At 40.7% G+C, this 15,765-nt stretch overlaps 1 protein-coding gene across 1 annotated transcript in view; it reads left to right on the forward strand.

Moving 5' to 3' along the window:
• LOC129095245 (voltage-dependent T-type calcium channel subunit alpha-1I-like) overlaps positions 1-15,765 on the forward strand; it is a 44,338-nt gene that overhangs the window by 17,384 nt on the left and 11,189 nt on the right. The window contains 14 exon segments of the mRNA XM_054603612.1: positions 2,611-2,987; positions 4,780-4,931; positions 5,431-5,616; positions 5,882-5,999; positions 6,869-7,024; positions 7,942-8,029; positions 9,413-9,606; positions 10,893-11,192; positions 11,994-12,094; positions 12,391-12,514; positions 13,743-13,811; positions 14,004-14,188; positions 14,281-14,407; positions 15,607-15,732. Of these exon segments, the coding sequence (XP_054459587.1) occupies positions 2,611-2,987; positions 4,780-4,931; positions 5,431-5,616; positions 5,882-5,999; positions 6,869-7,024; positions 7,942-8,029; positions 9,413-9,606; positions 10,893-11,192; positions 11,994-12,094; positions 12,391-12,514; positions 13,743-13,811; positions 14,004-14,188; positions 14,281-14,407; positions 15,607-15,732 (2,303 nt within the window).

Consider the following 15,765-nt stretch of genomic DNA (forward strand, 5'->3'; position numbering starts at 1 on the left):
TTTGATAAAAAGAGTCAACAGAGCTTTATTCTTCTTCTGTTTGTGTTTGTCAGAGAAAATGGGTAACTTTCCTTGATTCTTGAAGTACTTTCTTAAAAGAAAAATAATCCTTGAGACCCAAATTGCAACAGAGCGTTTTTTTCCCACTCGCCCTGGGCAGTTTTTAGACATGCAGATCACAGACATCTGCTACCTCTGAGGCAGTGGAAGGTGAATTTAATTTTGCGTCTTTGTGCTCAAAGCATTATGATGAAAAAGAAGAGCTCCCAGACGCTAGAGTCTGCACATTTAAATAAATAAATAAAAAACTTTCACAAGCTTTTGGTCAGACCTTGATTAGGCCTACAAGGCAAACTGAAAGCAAGAACACTGTGGCGTATTTATATTCAGGTAATTAGCTCGAAGGCAACACATCTGTCTATCCCTTACATAAGACCACACTTTGGGTATTGCTGTCACATGGGATTTGTGGACAACAAATATGGGGATACAAAGTATGAAGGGGAAAGGGAAACACAAATTAACAGCAGTTTCATGCTATATAAACAAGAATGCTATGAAAAAAATGATCAGGCAAATGCTGTCATTCCTCACAACACTAATGTTTATAAAGTATACTATGTCTAATAAGAGCATAACACTCAAGTCAAACTACTTATTCAGGCCTAAAGGTTGCTGTGTAAACAATTGACAATGGATCCATAACATTTCTTACAACCAACCTTCCAGATCTCCTCCTCTATTCTCGGTTCCCTGAAGGGAATTAAAGTTAGGGTTGGTAATCTTCTTCAAAAACCTGTTAGATATGACTTGAAATTCGAATTACATCCCAATAAAAAATCAATGAATCAAATGCTCTGACAAAAATAAGAAAAACATCTGGTATTATGCTGTTGCAGGACTGTCATAAGCCTGTCCAATCATTTCCCCGAATGTAGAGATTGGACGGGCTGCCTGCCTGTCTGTCTGCGCTTATTATGCCGGTGCTCTTTACTAAAGTCTTCAACAAGCTGCTAGCTTAACAGCTGTGATTGCTTACAATAGCCAATGTTCGTTGTTTACATTCATAGTGATAATGTTGGGGGAGTGGCTGTGGAGAGAGACTTGAAGTGACGGGTTGATCCTGTTGCTGACTGTGTGACTTTCTTGCTAGATTTAGGGACTTTTAGAGCTTGTGCTGCTAGCTACCTTCATGCAAAATAGTTGGCAACACTGGGCTGTTTTTTTCTGTTAAATCATTTTATAAATCTAGTGTACTCCTGCTAGTTTCTCAAGATTACCAACCCTAGCTTTAAGATGTGAGAGTTAGGATTTGAATATTCATGAAAATGATTTGCAACAGGACACTGAAGATATTTGCATGGACGATGTCCAGTTACTCCAGATAATCCACACACCCTTTTTGACTTCATGACTTGTCCTTGAGGATTTTAAGGTGTTGATTTGCCAGATGTTAAAGGTTTAGAGGAAGAACTCCATAAAACTGCCCTTCCATAAAATTGGTGGACTCACACTTCATGGAAACATAAAAGTGGATGGTTAAAATCAAAGCAGTAGTTGCCAAAGATACCCTGACTTAATCCCCGGTATGCTCCGAAAGACCAACACGTCCTTCAAACTCCATACGCATGCTTTCCATAATAAAATTGTAATCTTTAAGCCGAGGTTACCCTGATGACATCACAATGACATCTCCTGGGGCTATTTCCTTGGACTTTTCAAAGCTCCTCCAGAGGTAAAAGACATTGGACTGTTTTCACAGGCTGAATACTCCCCATGATAAGTGATCTTGATGTGTAAAATCGGGTAAGAGGAGATGACATCAATTTTTAATACAATTCAGTAATACATTTTAATTGTGGCTGACGCACTTGCAATACAGAAATAAAGTAAGTCGAAATTATTCAGTATGCACTTGGCCAAAATCGCAGCTCCAGCTCCACATTTTTTTTGTAGAGCAGAGCCATTTTCCGCCAGTCTGCCGGCTAAAACTTTCCTTGCAGCTCACATTATCTATAGACACACACCACAGGACGGCTAGATCGGATTCCCTATATCAGTCCCCTACTAAACATGAATTTGTTATAATTGTGATGACAAGTGAGCGGCCCATGTTAGATTAGTGTATGTTGTTATGTCATTGGAGCATTCCTCCCGAGATGCTCGCTAATGAATTCTGCTGAAATTTTACTCCCGCTTCACTCCATGCCCCTTCCCCCCAACACACACCCACACACACGCACACACTCACACTCACTCTCACACACACACACACACACACACACACACACACACACACACACACACACACACACACACACACACACACACACACACACACACACACACACACACACACACATCCCTGTTCTAATAAAAGAACTCCCCATCTGCACAAAAGCATCCCAACTGCACAGTTGCTTCCACGTTATTGAATTTTTGTCTCCCAGAAATGAAATGAAGGTGCTCTCCTTTAGCAAGCAGAGAATATATTGAATGGCAAAATGGTTGCAGGAATGCAACATACAGAATCAACTATTTACTTTGACCTTTGTGCTTGCATGATTTTTTGGCCCATGTCTACATCATCTCCTCCTTGTCTCTCTGCAGGTGGGTGCACTGGGCACCCTGGGTTACAATTGCCAGGTGAAGTCCAAGGAGAGTCCTCAGTATGCCCGTACTGCGTTTACTACAACCAACCTAATGACAGCGAAAATGCTAATGAGCAGCCTGAGGACCAGCATCATGGGTACAGCAACTCATGCCATGGCAACAGTCCGTGTCATAGTAACAGCCCTTGTCACTGTAGAAGCCCCTGCCCCGGTGATGCACAGGTGTCTAAGCCAAAGAAGAGGCTGTGCCAGCGTTGCTGGGCGGAACTCCAAACTAAACTGGATATCATTGTTGGCAGCAGATACTTCAGCAGAGGAATCATGATTGCCATCCTTATTAACACGCTGTCAATGGGCATAGAGTTCCACGAACAGGTAGGTTTTTGGGTGTGTGTGTTGGCGTAAGAGGCTGGTGTTTGTGTATGCACGTGCATAGCTATGTGCATGTCTCTTGCAGACTGGAAGTGACTAGAGTTTGATTGAAAATGGATGTGCTAATCATTGTGTGTGTGTGTGGTGGAGTCAATAAACTTACCCTCCAATCATCATGTTCGGCACCAAGCATATGGGATCACGAAGTGTGTGTGTGTGTGTGTGTGTGTGAGTATGACAGTGTGTATGTGTGCATGCATGTGTCAGGAGGTGGAAAAAACTCATAAGACCTGAAGTGTTAATTAAAGCGTGACCCTGGGACAGGAGAGAGAGAGAGAGAGAGAGCGGAGATGGGCCAGAGTGAGAGAAGAGAGCGAGAGCGAATGAGGAGGAGGACAGATCTGACATTGTGATTGGCTGAAAGGCAGGAGTAGACTGTGGGAGACGGGGGAAGATTGCGTTTGGCCCATTTCCTGAACAATATGACAGATCTGGATGGCCTTGACTTCTTGAATAACTAATGTTTAAGGATAAGTCCAGCTTTATTTCATCCTTTTTTTTATTATCAACAGATCCTTTGAAGAGACCAAAACCAACAGAGAAAGTGTATGAATGAATTAAGTTTATATATGAATACGTTGTTAAAGCCCATATGGCTTTTTTTCCCTCTGTGACATAACAATCAATTGTCATCAAAAACTACCAAGTACAAAGAGCCATGCAATTTCACAGGAGTGCATTCCCTCATTTCAGGAAAAGTGAACAGTGCAGTTTAGTTTGAAACACCTTAGAGACTTGTTTTCTGGTCTCTGGAGAGTAGCTCTGTGTCAGGCAAATGTCACCGAGCATGCTCAGAGGCATCGTCACTTGTTTACAATGTTTTGTTGGTTTGACGAGCTGGAAGAAATAAACCACAATGTTTGTATTCACTGTAATGAAATAATGACACCTAATGCCACAGGACAAGGTGGCTCTTTTTTAATACCATAGTTGTTTTTTTCGATGAGAGCCTTATTGCATGGAGGCACAAGATGTATTAGACTTTGGGTATGCAGACTATAGACTATTTTTTATTAAGATTTCATAATCTTAAAAAGTTAAAAATAAACTTTTAGTCAGTGGTTCTCAAACTTTTTCTGTCTTGTTTGAGCTCAAAAGACCTTTCACTCACCCCATCGTCTTGCAAACAAATGTAATTACAAACCAATAATAATAATGGCAAAATAACCAAAAATTATTTCAAAGTCATTATCTAGAGCTTTACATAATCTACTGTTTTGCCAATTTAATATTTCTATTTAAACGTGAACACAAGACACTTTCACTTATTCAACAGTAAACCGTCTGAATCAATCTTGATCACTTTACTAGCACTCTTGTTGGACAAAAATCATGTTAACTCAATCTTTATTTTCTGCTCCATAATTATATTTCCCCCCCTGTAATGCCTCTACGGCCTTAAGAGGGGCCTGCCTTGTAGTTTGAGAACCACTAGTTTAAATAATATCAATGATATTATAAATAAAGTGTATCACTCTCTCTACTCCAAAGGATAAAGGGTAACCTGAGTTTAAGTCCTGGAGCAGCTTCTCTCTCCAAGTCTAAGACTTCATCCTCGTAAACCTTCACTGTAGCCTTGAGGAGCAATTCAAAAACTCGTCGACTCTACTGCTCTCCTCACTGCCAGTCTGTCTGCCTCTGTTTATTTGTTCATTTTTTCTCTCTCTGCCTGTCCAATATCTGTACATCAATCTCTCTCCATTTGTTTTTCTCCACAAACACTGCACATCTTCAGCCGAAGGAGCTGACGGATATTTTGGAGATCAGTAACATGGTGTTTACGAGTCTGTTCAGTCTAGAGATGCTACTGAAGCTCATGGCTCTCGGGCTCTTTGGCTACATCAAGAACCCCTACAACGGCTTTGACAGCATCATTGTCATTATCAGGTGGGTTCCCAGAGGGGAGATCCTCTGACTGTAAGTTTACCCCAAAAAATGTGAATTCTGTTTGGAGGTATTCATCTTGTTATTTCAAAATCCTCACTGCAGTTACATCTACCAAACTGTCACATCGGCTCTGGTTGCACTCTTAGTCCAAGGGGCCTGTGTTCACTCCATTATGTAGTACTACAAGCTAAATTATGTATCTGTGCTTGAAGGGCTTTGCTTGTTTACTGTGCCAGTGCACGCTGCTTTCACCTCTTTTATTGGCTGGTAAGTTGTAAACAGCATTGCCCCGTATCCTCTTTTCAGATGCCTCATTGTCATTGTCAGAAAAAATTACTTAGCACTTTCCCCTACCTGGATGTGAGTCTTTTTTTGGATGATACTAATGCTGACTTCAAAAAGTTTGGGCTGCCGTTAAGTATTTATTGATTCCTTAGGTTGCATTAATGTGAATTTAACTTTGTGCTTATGATCCGCCCGTCGTTGTTGTGTGTTTTAGTGTTTGGGAGATCGTAGGTGAGGCAGAGGGAGGATTGTCGGTGCTTCGTACCTTCCGACTGTTGAGAGTTTTGAAGCTGGTCCGCTTCCTTCCCGCCCTGAGGAGGCAGCTGGTAGTGCTGATGAAGACCATGGACAATGTAGCCACGTTCTGCATGTTGCTTATGCTCTTTATATTCATATTCAGGTATATTCTTTCTCACTTGAAAACCTATACTGCATGCTGAGAAAAGCCACTATGTTTTCTCAGCTTTAATTACACCTTACAAGAATCATCATCATTAGTTTTGACCTTTTTCTTACGACGCTACTCGATATATTATGCATCATCACCTTTTACACATTCACAATTATCCACACAGGCAGCGTTACATACACATATTAAATGACCATGAAATGAAAGTAATATATTGTTGTTATTGTTTTGTTTTGTGTTTGTTTGTGTGTTGCAGTATCTTGGGGATGCATTTGTTCGGCTGTAAATTCAGTTTGCAACAAGACAGTGGAGACACTTTACCTGACAGGAAGAACTTTGACTCTCTGCTCTGGGCGACTGTCACTGTGTTTCAGGTTAGACAAACACACCGACATGCACTCTCTCTGTCTCTCACACAGATACAAAGATGCAGACATGAATAACAGACAAATAAGTACATCGAGAATATTTAGTTTAGAGGAATTTCCCCATCGATTAATTACTGTTAAATGCGATTTTAAAATGAATTGGGATGAGGTTAAAAAACAACAGCAGCTGCTGCTGTCATATGTAGTAGCTCTGATGATGTTCTCTCTTATTTAATTTGCTCCAATTTGGGAGTGCTTACACTCGATTTTTTTCCAACAAAATTCAAAAGCTCTCCCAGTGGGCAAGTAAGATACGCTTCATAAGCAAAGTGGGAGGAAGAGTAATGAAACAAGCACTCCACAGGAGGTTATTTAACACTGATGAGCATAATTATGGTTCAACTGACAACGTGATATTAAATGAAGAATCTGCTCATATGCTTCTATCTTCTTCTTTATTTCTTCTTATCCCCACATATGTTTCACTTTCAAATGTTTAATTCTAGATTATAAACATACATCTCACCTTCTTCATGTACATAAAATATCCTGTTACAATCTTCACATATTTATTCAAACAGCCTTGCACTCTGCATCATTGCACTTTTATCTACATTTCATTGTCATTGTTTTTTGTGTTTTTGTGTTCATGTAGATACTTTTGCATTTTTATTTTTCATGTTGTACATAATAGTTAAATGTTTATCCTTTGTTCCTCTTGGATCTCCTTGTATCTTTTGTTTATTTTTCTGTTTCTTTGTATTCGTGAGCGGAAGAAACCGGAGTCAAATTCCTTGTATGCTTGTGCATACATGGCCAATAAAGCTGATTCTGATTCTGATTCTGATTCTCTCCACATCCCTTCCTCTCTGCAGATCCTCACCCAGGAGGACTGGAACGCGGTGCTCTACAACGGCATGGCCTCCACCACGCCGTTGGCTGCCCTCTACTTTGTTGCCCTCATGACCTTTGGCAACTATGTCCTCTTCAACTTGCTTGTAGCCATTTTGGTTGAGGGCTTTCAAGCAGAGGTAAGGGCAAAGAGGCTGCTTTATATGAGCTACTTAAGAGAATGAGGCAGAGAGAACGCGACTAATTGAGCTCTGTTGTGCTGATGATACCAAAGCTGCCTACAAGAGAATAATCTCCACCATCCTGCCTGTGTGGTTTCTCCCCTCTCTCTCTCTCTCTCTCTCTCTCTCTCTCTCTCTCTCTCTCTCTCTCTCTCTCTCTTTATCCATCTCTCTTGTTCTTTCTCGGTTGTCCTCCCTTCCTCTATCCCACTCTCTCTTTCTATCCCCTTGTCTCTCTTTCTCTCTATCTTTCTTTCTCACTGACACACACACACACACACACACACACACACACACACACACACACACACACACACACACACACACACACACACACACACACACACACACACACACACACACACACACACAATCTCTCCAGGGTAGGATGTGTTTGATATCGCCTGCCATTCACAGCTGGTGAGCTTTTGTTGTTTAGTTTTCATCTTTTATCTCCAGCATCAGAGAGTACTTGCTCCCTCTCTCTCTCTCTCTCTCTCTCTCTCTCTAGCTCTCGATTTCTCTCTTTCTCACACAGACACACATGCAAACACACACACACACATAGAGATACCCTTTGCCAAAGCCGTCTGCCTCCATCTTTCTGGCGTGAATTTTAATTAAATTCTGTAAAGCTTTATTGGCGTGACTTCAGGAGATCTCTGCCAAAGCCGTGAACATAACTCAACTATAGAACACTGGAGATCCCCTTCGCCCGTCTGCCTTCCACTCTTTGTCCCTCAGTCTTTCCCTCTCCACTTGCTCATATTTTTCACTTTTACAACAGTCAACAAACAGAGAGAAAGGGAACTGCAAGAAGATGAAGATTATGATGAAAGTGCTGATCCCGGTAATGTGTGTTTTGTATTTTTTAGGGAGATGCCAACAGATCTGAGACAGATGACGAGATACAATCGCTAAATTTCGATGATGAGGAGAAGTTGAGAGAGCTGTACGCTGCAGGTACAAACTCTTAAATATAATATATATATAGATAAACTTAGAACTGGACATGGAAATATACACACTCACCCATAATCAACTTAAAAGATCATTTTGGTTTACTGCAAGTGGGTGCAAGTGTTGTACTTTTGTTCACCCTTTTTATGTAAACCCAAAAGTGAGTCTCTGTCTGTGTGTATGTATGTCTGTATGTCTTTCGATTTTCTCCACAACCGTTTATCCACTTGACTTCACACTTGAAGGGTGTTTTGCTGAGGACCCAAGGATGTGCAGTTTCGAGTGTGTGCTCTTGAGATCCACGGGACATATTTGTGCTTTACATACACACTTCGTAGTGCTTTGAGAGGGGTAGTGTATTAACTGTTACAATGCCGAACGGCTGGATCTCCGTTGTTGTTTAAGCTTTTGCTCCAAAATGACCCGTATAAATTTAAGCATGGGTCAGGGATGCAACAATCTCATGGCAAGTTCTTTGCTCAGTAAACAAGGAAGCCTAGTGTTGAGCATGAAGTTGTTTTGATGAGCTGTTCTCGAGAAAAATGCTGTAAGCAGCAGTACTGGAGACCAAGCATTGTCCCGTTCCGAAAATTTTGAACGCACACTGCCTGAGTTGCTATTGACAACATTGTTCTCACCAAGTTAAAATGAGCTCTAAAAAGAGGTCAGACAGGACAAGAAACAAAATCAACACAAGTCAGATGATCATGCAGGTTTTTAAACAAACAGGAGCTGTAAAATTATTACCCAAAACTAGCTACACGTCACAGTTTACAGATCAGCTTTGACCAACCATACCTGACATAGTTGTATATCACACAAAGCCAAGCAGCCTCTTCCACCCTCACAATTACACGTTTACCTTGGTAGCCGAGTTGTTACAGTGCATACTGTATAATTGCAGTGTCACCCATCTCTCCCCCATTTCTACACTGTCAATTAGGGCAAAATGCCCCCAAAAAATTACCTTAAAAAAGAAAACAACCAACAGCTGCACATATCAGAGTTTCTCTCTAGGGAGCTCTACAAGCTGTTTTCTTAGATTGTTATCTATTCTGCCAGGGATAAACAGTGTCAGTTGTTAAACTGTACTATATTTTTTTCCTTTTTTTTTTTTTTAACATTTGTATTGGCCTAAAATTGATAGTTTCTGTGTCTACAAAATATTGGTCTGTACATTTTAAAATTCCACTATGTGCATCTTTAAATTATAAAATGTATACTGCCCTTCAGCTGCTTAAATTCCTTAAACAAAAAAAATACTGTTGCTACGGACCCTAATCATAACAATACAAATGATTGCCAAAAATGAAAAAAAGTTTTAATAAACTGGATCTATCCTTTAAAAAAACGTTTGATTCGGTTTGTTTTTGTGTTTGTGCGCAGAGCTCAAGATTCAGGCCATGATGCTGAGCCCCAATGGTCTCCTAAACCCAAAGGCCTCCATGCCCCATCACCTTCCTCCTCCTCCGTTGCCGGTCATCACTCACACCGCAGCCACGCCCACCATTAACTACAGCCAGTCACGCCGGGCGAGTGCTGCTTCCATGGACGTCCACAGCCTTGAGCAGAGGTCACCGGTGAGCCTTGGATACCTGCTTCAACTTAAATTATCACCACATTAAATAACAGTCATAAAGTTGATTTACAGAAGTGCTCAAAACTGAGAATGACGAAATATACTAAAAAGGAGACAAAGCCAGGCTGAGCTGTGCTCTAGATATGATTTGGAAGCTTAATATCTCCATTTTTAAATTGGGGATTTGTGATTGTTTTGCACAATAAAAAATCTTAATGACCTTCAGTGTTTCCCAAAAAACAACAACATTGTGGGCATTCTTAATACCTAACAAATTACTTGAATCCATTTCTTTCCTCATATCACATTTGGATATCCAAATATTTTGCAACCAACATTTTGTTTTCAGCCAGCCGGCCCTATTAACTCCTATCTCACTGTCTTGCTGGCTGGTCTGTCAAAGCACTTTGTAAACCTTGTTTTTAAAAGGTGCTATATCAATAAAGTTATTATTATTATTATTATTATCTCGGGTCTGTGTGTCAATACGTCTCATACCCGAGTGCGTCCAAGCAAAGTTACTATCAGCTCTGATCATGCTGTGTGTCAGAATCATCACAGGAGAGAAATGTGTTTCTTTAGGCGTGACAGAGAGTGTAACCTGTGCAGTGCAGAGAAAAATGATAAGCATTGCTGCTCTCTTCGACCGCCGCTGCCTGTTAATTGGTGGCACGCTGCTGTCGGAGATGGTGTTCTCTCCAGCTGTGGATGTTTGAGTGGTTAGACGATGGGGATTTTTTCTCCAGGTTTTACTGTCCTTTTGGTGACATTTCAGTTGGTTTCACTTATTAACTTCTGCTTGCAAAGTAAGGTAGGTGTTTTTGACTGTCAACACCCTCTTTGAATCTGGTTTCACACAGAACAATGCACCTCATTTTTTTACATTACCGTTTTTGTCATAACTCGGGGTGAATGAATATATTTGCTCTTAAAAGCTTATTCTTTTATTACATTTTACTCTCACACATAAGACTTATTTAGATTAATGTCCTGTCACTTGGAGTAACGTTCACACATGATCTGTTAATCCATCTTAGACAGATATTCGGAGCGTTTGTTTGTTTCGAACAGATTTCCCCGCTAATACAAACACAACAGAATTATATATTATTTAATATTTCAGTTAATCGGACTGTTTGTCTCCACATGAAGGCTGGTATTTGCTTTACATCACTCCAGTTGGCCGATAAATTCACAAAGCACCTTTAATCTGTTAAGAATTAAATCATTATTTGTGCTTAAAGGAATCAATTTAGAAATCCAAATATTTGTTCCTGTTGTTTGAAGTTGCCTTCACAGGTTCTGTGGGACTGCGGTTCAGAGAGCCGTCGCTCCAGCTGGACCAGCATCGGCCGAGCCCCCAGCCTCCACAGGAGGAGTCAGTCGGGGGAGATGGAGTCCCTGCTGTCCGACACGCACACAAGCTCCAACCTCAGCAGCAGGGAGCAGTCGCTGGACCAGCAGGATTACCTGCAGGTGCCCATGCTCCACTCGCCCGACTGCAACGGCACCACCTTTCACCTCCCTGACGATGCTCCCCTGACCACACTCTGCCTCAGCGATCAGGACGAGGAAGAGATTGAGGAGGTACAGCTCTCTGCTTTTGTGTTATTTATTCAAATATAGATGTGTATGTGTGTTTAAGTGGATCGTGATGAAGTTACAAGGAAAACACATTATCATGAAATCCCCCTTCTGTTATTTCCAGTTTAAACAAGTTTAAAAAAGAACATGTTTCGGTGTGTTCATTAGTTCAAAAAACGCTGCTAATTATCTTGCGAAGGCATAAATTCCAACCTTAGTACCCTTGTACACTTATGTAACTTTGAAAATATTTAATTAGCTGAATTTAGATTATGAGCAGGGTGGAGGAAATACTGGGAACATTGTTTGAAAAACTTGCTCTGTGTTGGAATTTTTACGAGGTTACTACTGCAGTTCAATGTTTTCCACCAAGTGAAACAATATACATTTCATTGGATTTGCATTTCTAGTCCTCCGACCAATGACAGTGCTTTTCACTGCATGTCAACATTCACCCATTCAGAAACACATTGAGGGCAGAGGCTGCCATGCAAGGTGTCAAACTGCCCATAAGGATCTAATCTAAATGCTCATTCACAAACACACCGATAGCACAGCCTTCGGGAGCAATTTTCTGTTCAGCATCTTCGACATGCGGACTGGAGGAGCCGGGGGATTGTTGATCTTCTGATTAGTGGACAACCCACTCCACCTCCTGAGCCACAGCCGCCAAATTCAGAATTATAACATCACCACTGCATGATTCATTTAATCAGTGCACATAACGGTACAGAAAATTCAGAAATGTCAAAATAGTTTGTCAGAATTCTCATGCACTTTTGTGTGTGTGTGTGTTATTTCCAGAGTTTATGTAAGAAGCTGAAGAAGATTCTGGAGCCATATGAGCCTCAGTGGTGCCTGGAGCATGAAGAGTGGTCTCTCTATCTGTTTTCCCCACACAACCGGTAAATACACACTATACACACGCACACACACACACACACACACACACACACACACACACACACACACACACACACACACACACACACACACACACACACGCAAACCCCCTAATATCCACAGCATGTGCGAATAATGTCAAGTGTGAGGGTTACAGCCAAGGCTTAATAACAGTGTTCACTTTTATCAATTAAAGCTGGCTGAGTTAAAATAAAATAACATTATTTTGACAAATGCAAAAGGGATGTGTGATAAGTACAAATACTCATTTCTTTCCTTCTCTTTTTTCTCTCTTCAGGCTCAGGTTGTGGTGTCAGAGGGTCATAGGTCACAAGATGTTTGATCATGTCATCCTCCTCTTCATCTTCCTTAATTGTATCACCATTGCACTGGAGAGACCGGATATACCGTCCAACAGCATGGTAGCACACACACATGCAAACACACACATTCAGGTTTATTTTCCAATACTTGTGAGGACCCTGACTGACATATTGCGTTTCTCTAGCACCATCGTAACAACATGCTTCACCACAACCTTTAAAGTTACTGTGAGGGAACTTTTAATTGGTCACTAAACAGCCTCAATTCAATACTGATGCCTCTATATGACCTTCATAAGTAAACACAGACCATCTGCAATAAAATAAAAAAATGGCTAGAAATTGGCTATTTCTATAAAGATATTCTTATTGCCTGTCATGAGCTCTGTGTCCCCTCCTCCGGCCAGGAGCAGAGCCTCCGCCGGTCTGGAAGCACCAGGCTGTGATACTGGGCCCAAAGGAGAGAAGGGAGGCACTGGAGAACCAGAACTGCGTGTAGCAGATTATCAGACAGCTGCTGCAATAAAATGAGAGAGTTTCTAAAGGGACTCTGGCGATTAGAAACACTACCACATTCGTCCACAGGGATGGACAAAATCAACAGAAAATGAAAGCTCCTTGTAGTAGCTTCTAACCTAAACGTAATGTTTAAAAAATTGTACTGAACCTGCATATTACTCGTCTTTTCTGCTCTATTTGATTATATTTTATGAATATTATTTCCAACTTTATTGTGTTTTTTTTATGTTGTTTTTCTATACGTTGTAAAGCACTCTAATTTAACTCTAACATCCAGTCTAAACCTCAAACAGCCCTTTAAAGCAGTGAGGACTGGCCTCACTGTCAATGCTAATATCTCATTATCAGTCCTCACATAGATAGAAGTACAAGTCCACACACACACACACACACACACACACACACACACACACACACACACACACACACACACACACACACACACACACACACACACACACACACACACACACACACACACACACACACACACACACACACACACACACACACACACATACACAACTTAACATTACACAAGCTGTTGATTACAGCAGAGTTCATGTACTTGTTGCTGATGTAACAGCAGCTTGGGAGAACATGTGCTGTTTTCAGTATTCTTTTTATTATGGTTGTACTACAATCGTAATGGATTTTTTATTTCAGCTCATTATATAACACGTTGGAGTGAGAGTGCTAAAGCTACTGGGTAACAGAACCCTTAAAATGATGAATGCACTTCTCTGTGTGTGTCCAAACACATGTATATAAATGTGTATGTGTGTGTGTGTGTGTGTGTGTGTGACAGGAGCGGGTGTTCCTCAGTGTGTCTAATTACATCTTCACAGTGATCTTCGTGGGTGAAATGATGATCAAGGTAACTATAACAAGACATGTTTCCTGAACAAGCACTTCACTCCAAATTCATTTTTTCGTCTTACTTGTGAAAGGGTAATTTTCTTCCTGAGTGGGGATCAGAATTGCTTTTTAAAGTAATTGCACACCTCCTATTATTCACCTCCTATTATTTCATTATTTCAGTAATGTTGCTCTGTGCTTATGTGTTAAGGTGGTAGCTATGGGTCTGTACTTTGGAAATGGCGTGTACCTGCAGAGCAGCTGGAATATCTTGGACGGGCTGCTGGTGTTTGTGTCCATGGTGGACATCCTGGTCTCCATCGCATCAGCAGGTGGTAATCGAATCCTAGGCATCCTCCGTGTGCTTCGTCTGCTCCGCACATTGCGACCACTCAGGTAGGATTACGGTATTTTCTCTCGTGTTTACTCCATTAATACTATCTTGTTTACTTGTGTAGCATGTGTGTGACTGTGTATGTGTGTTGCAGGGTGATAAGTCGGGCTCCTGGTCTAAAACTGGTGGTGGAGACTCTGATCACATCTCTGAGACCCATTGGGAATATCGTCCTCATCTGCTGTGCTTTTTTCATCGTGTTTGGAATTCTGGGAGTCCAGGTAAACATTTATCCTTTATATTCCCTGTTCACCCCCTGTTGGTTGTAGATAAGCCTAATTATTTTAATTTTTTTGCAATTAAAAAAATACTCAGTTTAAACATATTTTCACTGGGTTTTGTGCGCCCAAACATCCAAAAGCTTGTTGTCTTTTCTGCTGCAAGAAGACACTGATCACCATCGTTTGAAATTAACGAGGCACAACTCAGAAAATGCTTTAGGTAATAAAATAGAGAGGAGAAAAATTGGGAGGAAATGCAAATGAGCTGCTGATTATGCGCCAGAATCCCTGGATGTAATTAAAAAAAAACTGGTTCAACTACTGAGGGATTGTGCTGAAAAAGTGTTTTTTTAATTGGATTTTCACCTTGGTTTCTATACTATTAATTTCATTAGTCAAATAATGTTGTTATATTCTAATTTCAGGCAATTTGGCAATTTTTATTAGTTAAAAACAAACTTATAAAAAGATCCATAAGATTATTATGTATGTTATAAAACGATGGTTCACCATATGGGGCCCAAATATAATTAGTCAAGTATTGATTAAAAAGTACAAAAATCTACATATTTTATCACTACTTTTGACTAGTAATTGATTCTTGTGAAATACTGGATAGTTTCATCTATTCAGGCTTTGATATCCTTCAAAGATCCTTTAAAGCAAAGGATCTGAGAGGGTAAATGCTCTTTGGTTGAACTGCTTGTAACTCACATACGCATCGCTTAATTTCAAGGGGTGGCAAGTCAAAAGGGTTGTTAAATATTTATTTCAATGGTATTTTGGTACTAAAAGTAATTCACTGTAAGGGCTTCTATTATCTCTCCTCCTCTTAGGTATTTGTAGTTTCCAATTTTTATGCAATAATCCTGCAGATATTCTAATGAATACTTGCACAGGAAATAATGCTTGATGAAGGGTGTAGCTAATCTTACCACACAGGCATATATTTCTCAAAACACACTTCCACTGAATCATCCTGTAATGAGAACACTCCATGCTGGAGTGTTTAATGGCTGTGAAGCAGACCGGACCAGATGGTACTTGGATGTCTTAGCTGCAACATACAGTAGGCCTGCGGGCGCTGGCAGAGTAATTTACTGTACAGTAATACTCAACAAGCTTTGTTTACATTACCTTGGGGCCACAGTGTTCCTGTATGTGTTGATCTGTGTGCACACATCTGTCTATGAATACAGCTGTTTAAAGGGAAGTTCTTCTACTGTGACGGGCTCGATGTGAGCAAAATCATCAATAAGACACAGTGTCTGGGGGCCGGATACCGCTGGGTGAGACGGAAATACAACTTTGACAACCTGGGACAGGTTAGTCACACACCAACACACACACACACACAC

This window comes from Anoplopoma fimbria, chromosome 9 (assembly GCF_027596085.1).
Source record: "Anoplopoma fimbria isolate UVic2021 breed Golden Eagle Sablefish chromosome 9, Afim_UVic_2022, whole genome shotgun sequence".
NCBI classification, from domain to species: domain Eukaryota; kingdom Metazoa; phylum Chordata; class Actinopteri; order Perciformes; family Anoplopomatidae; genus Anoplopoma; species Anoplopoma fimbria.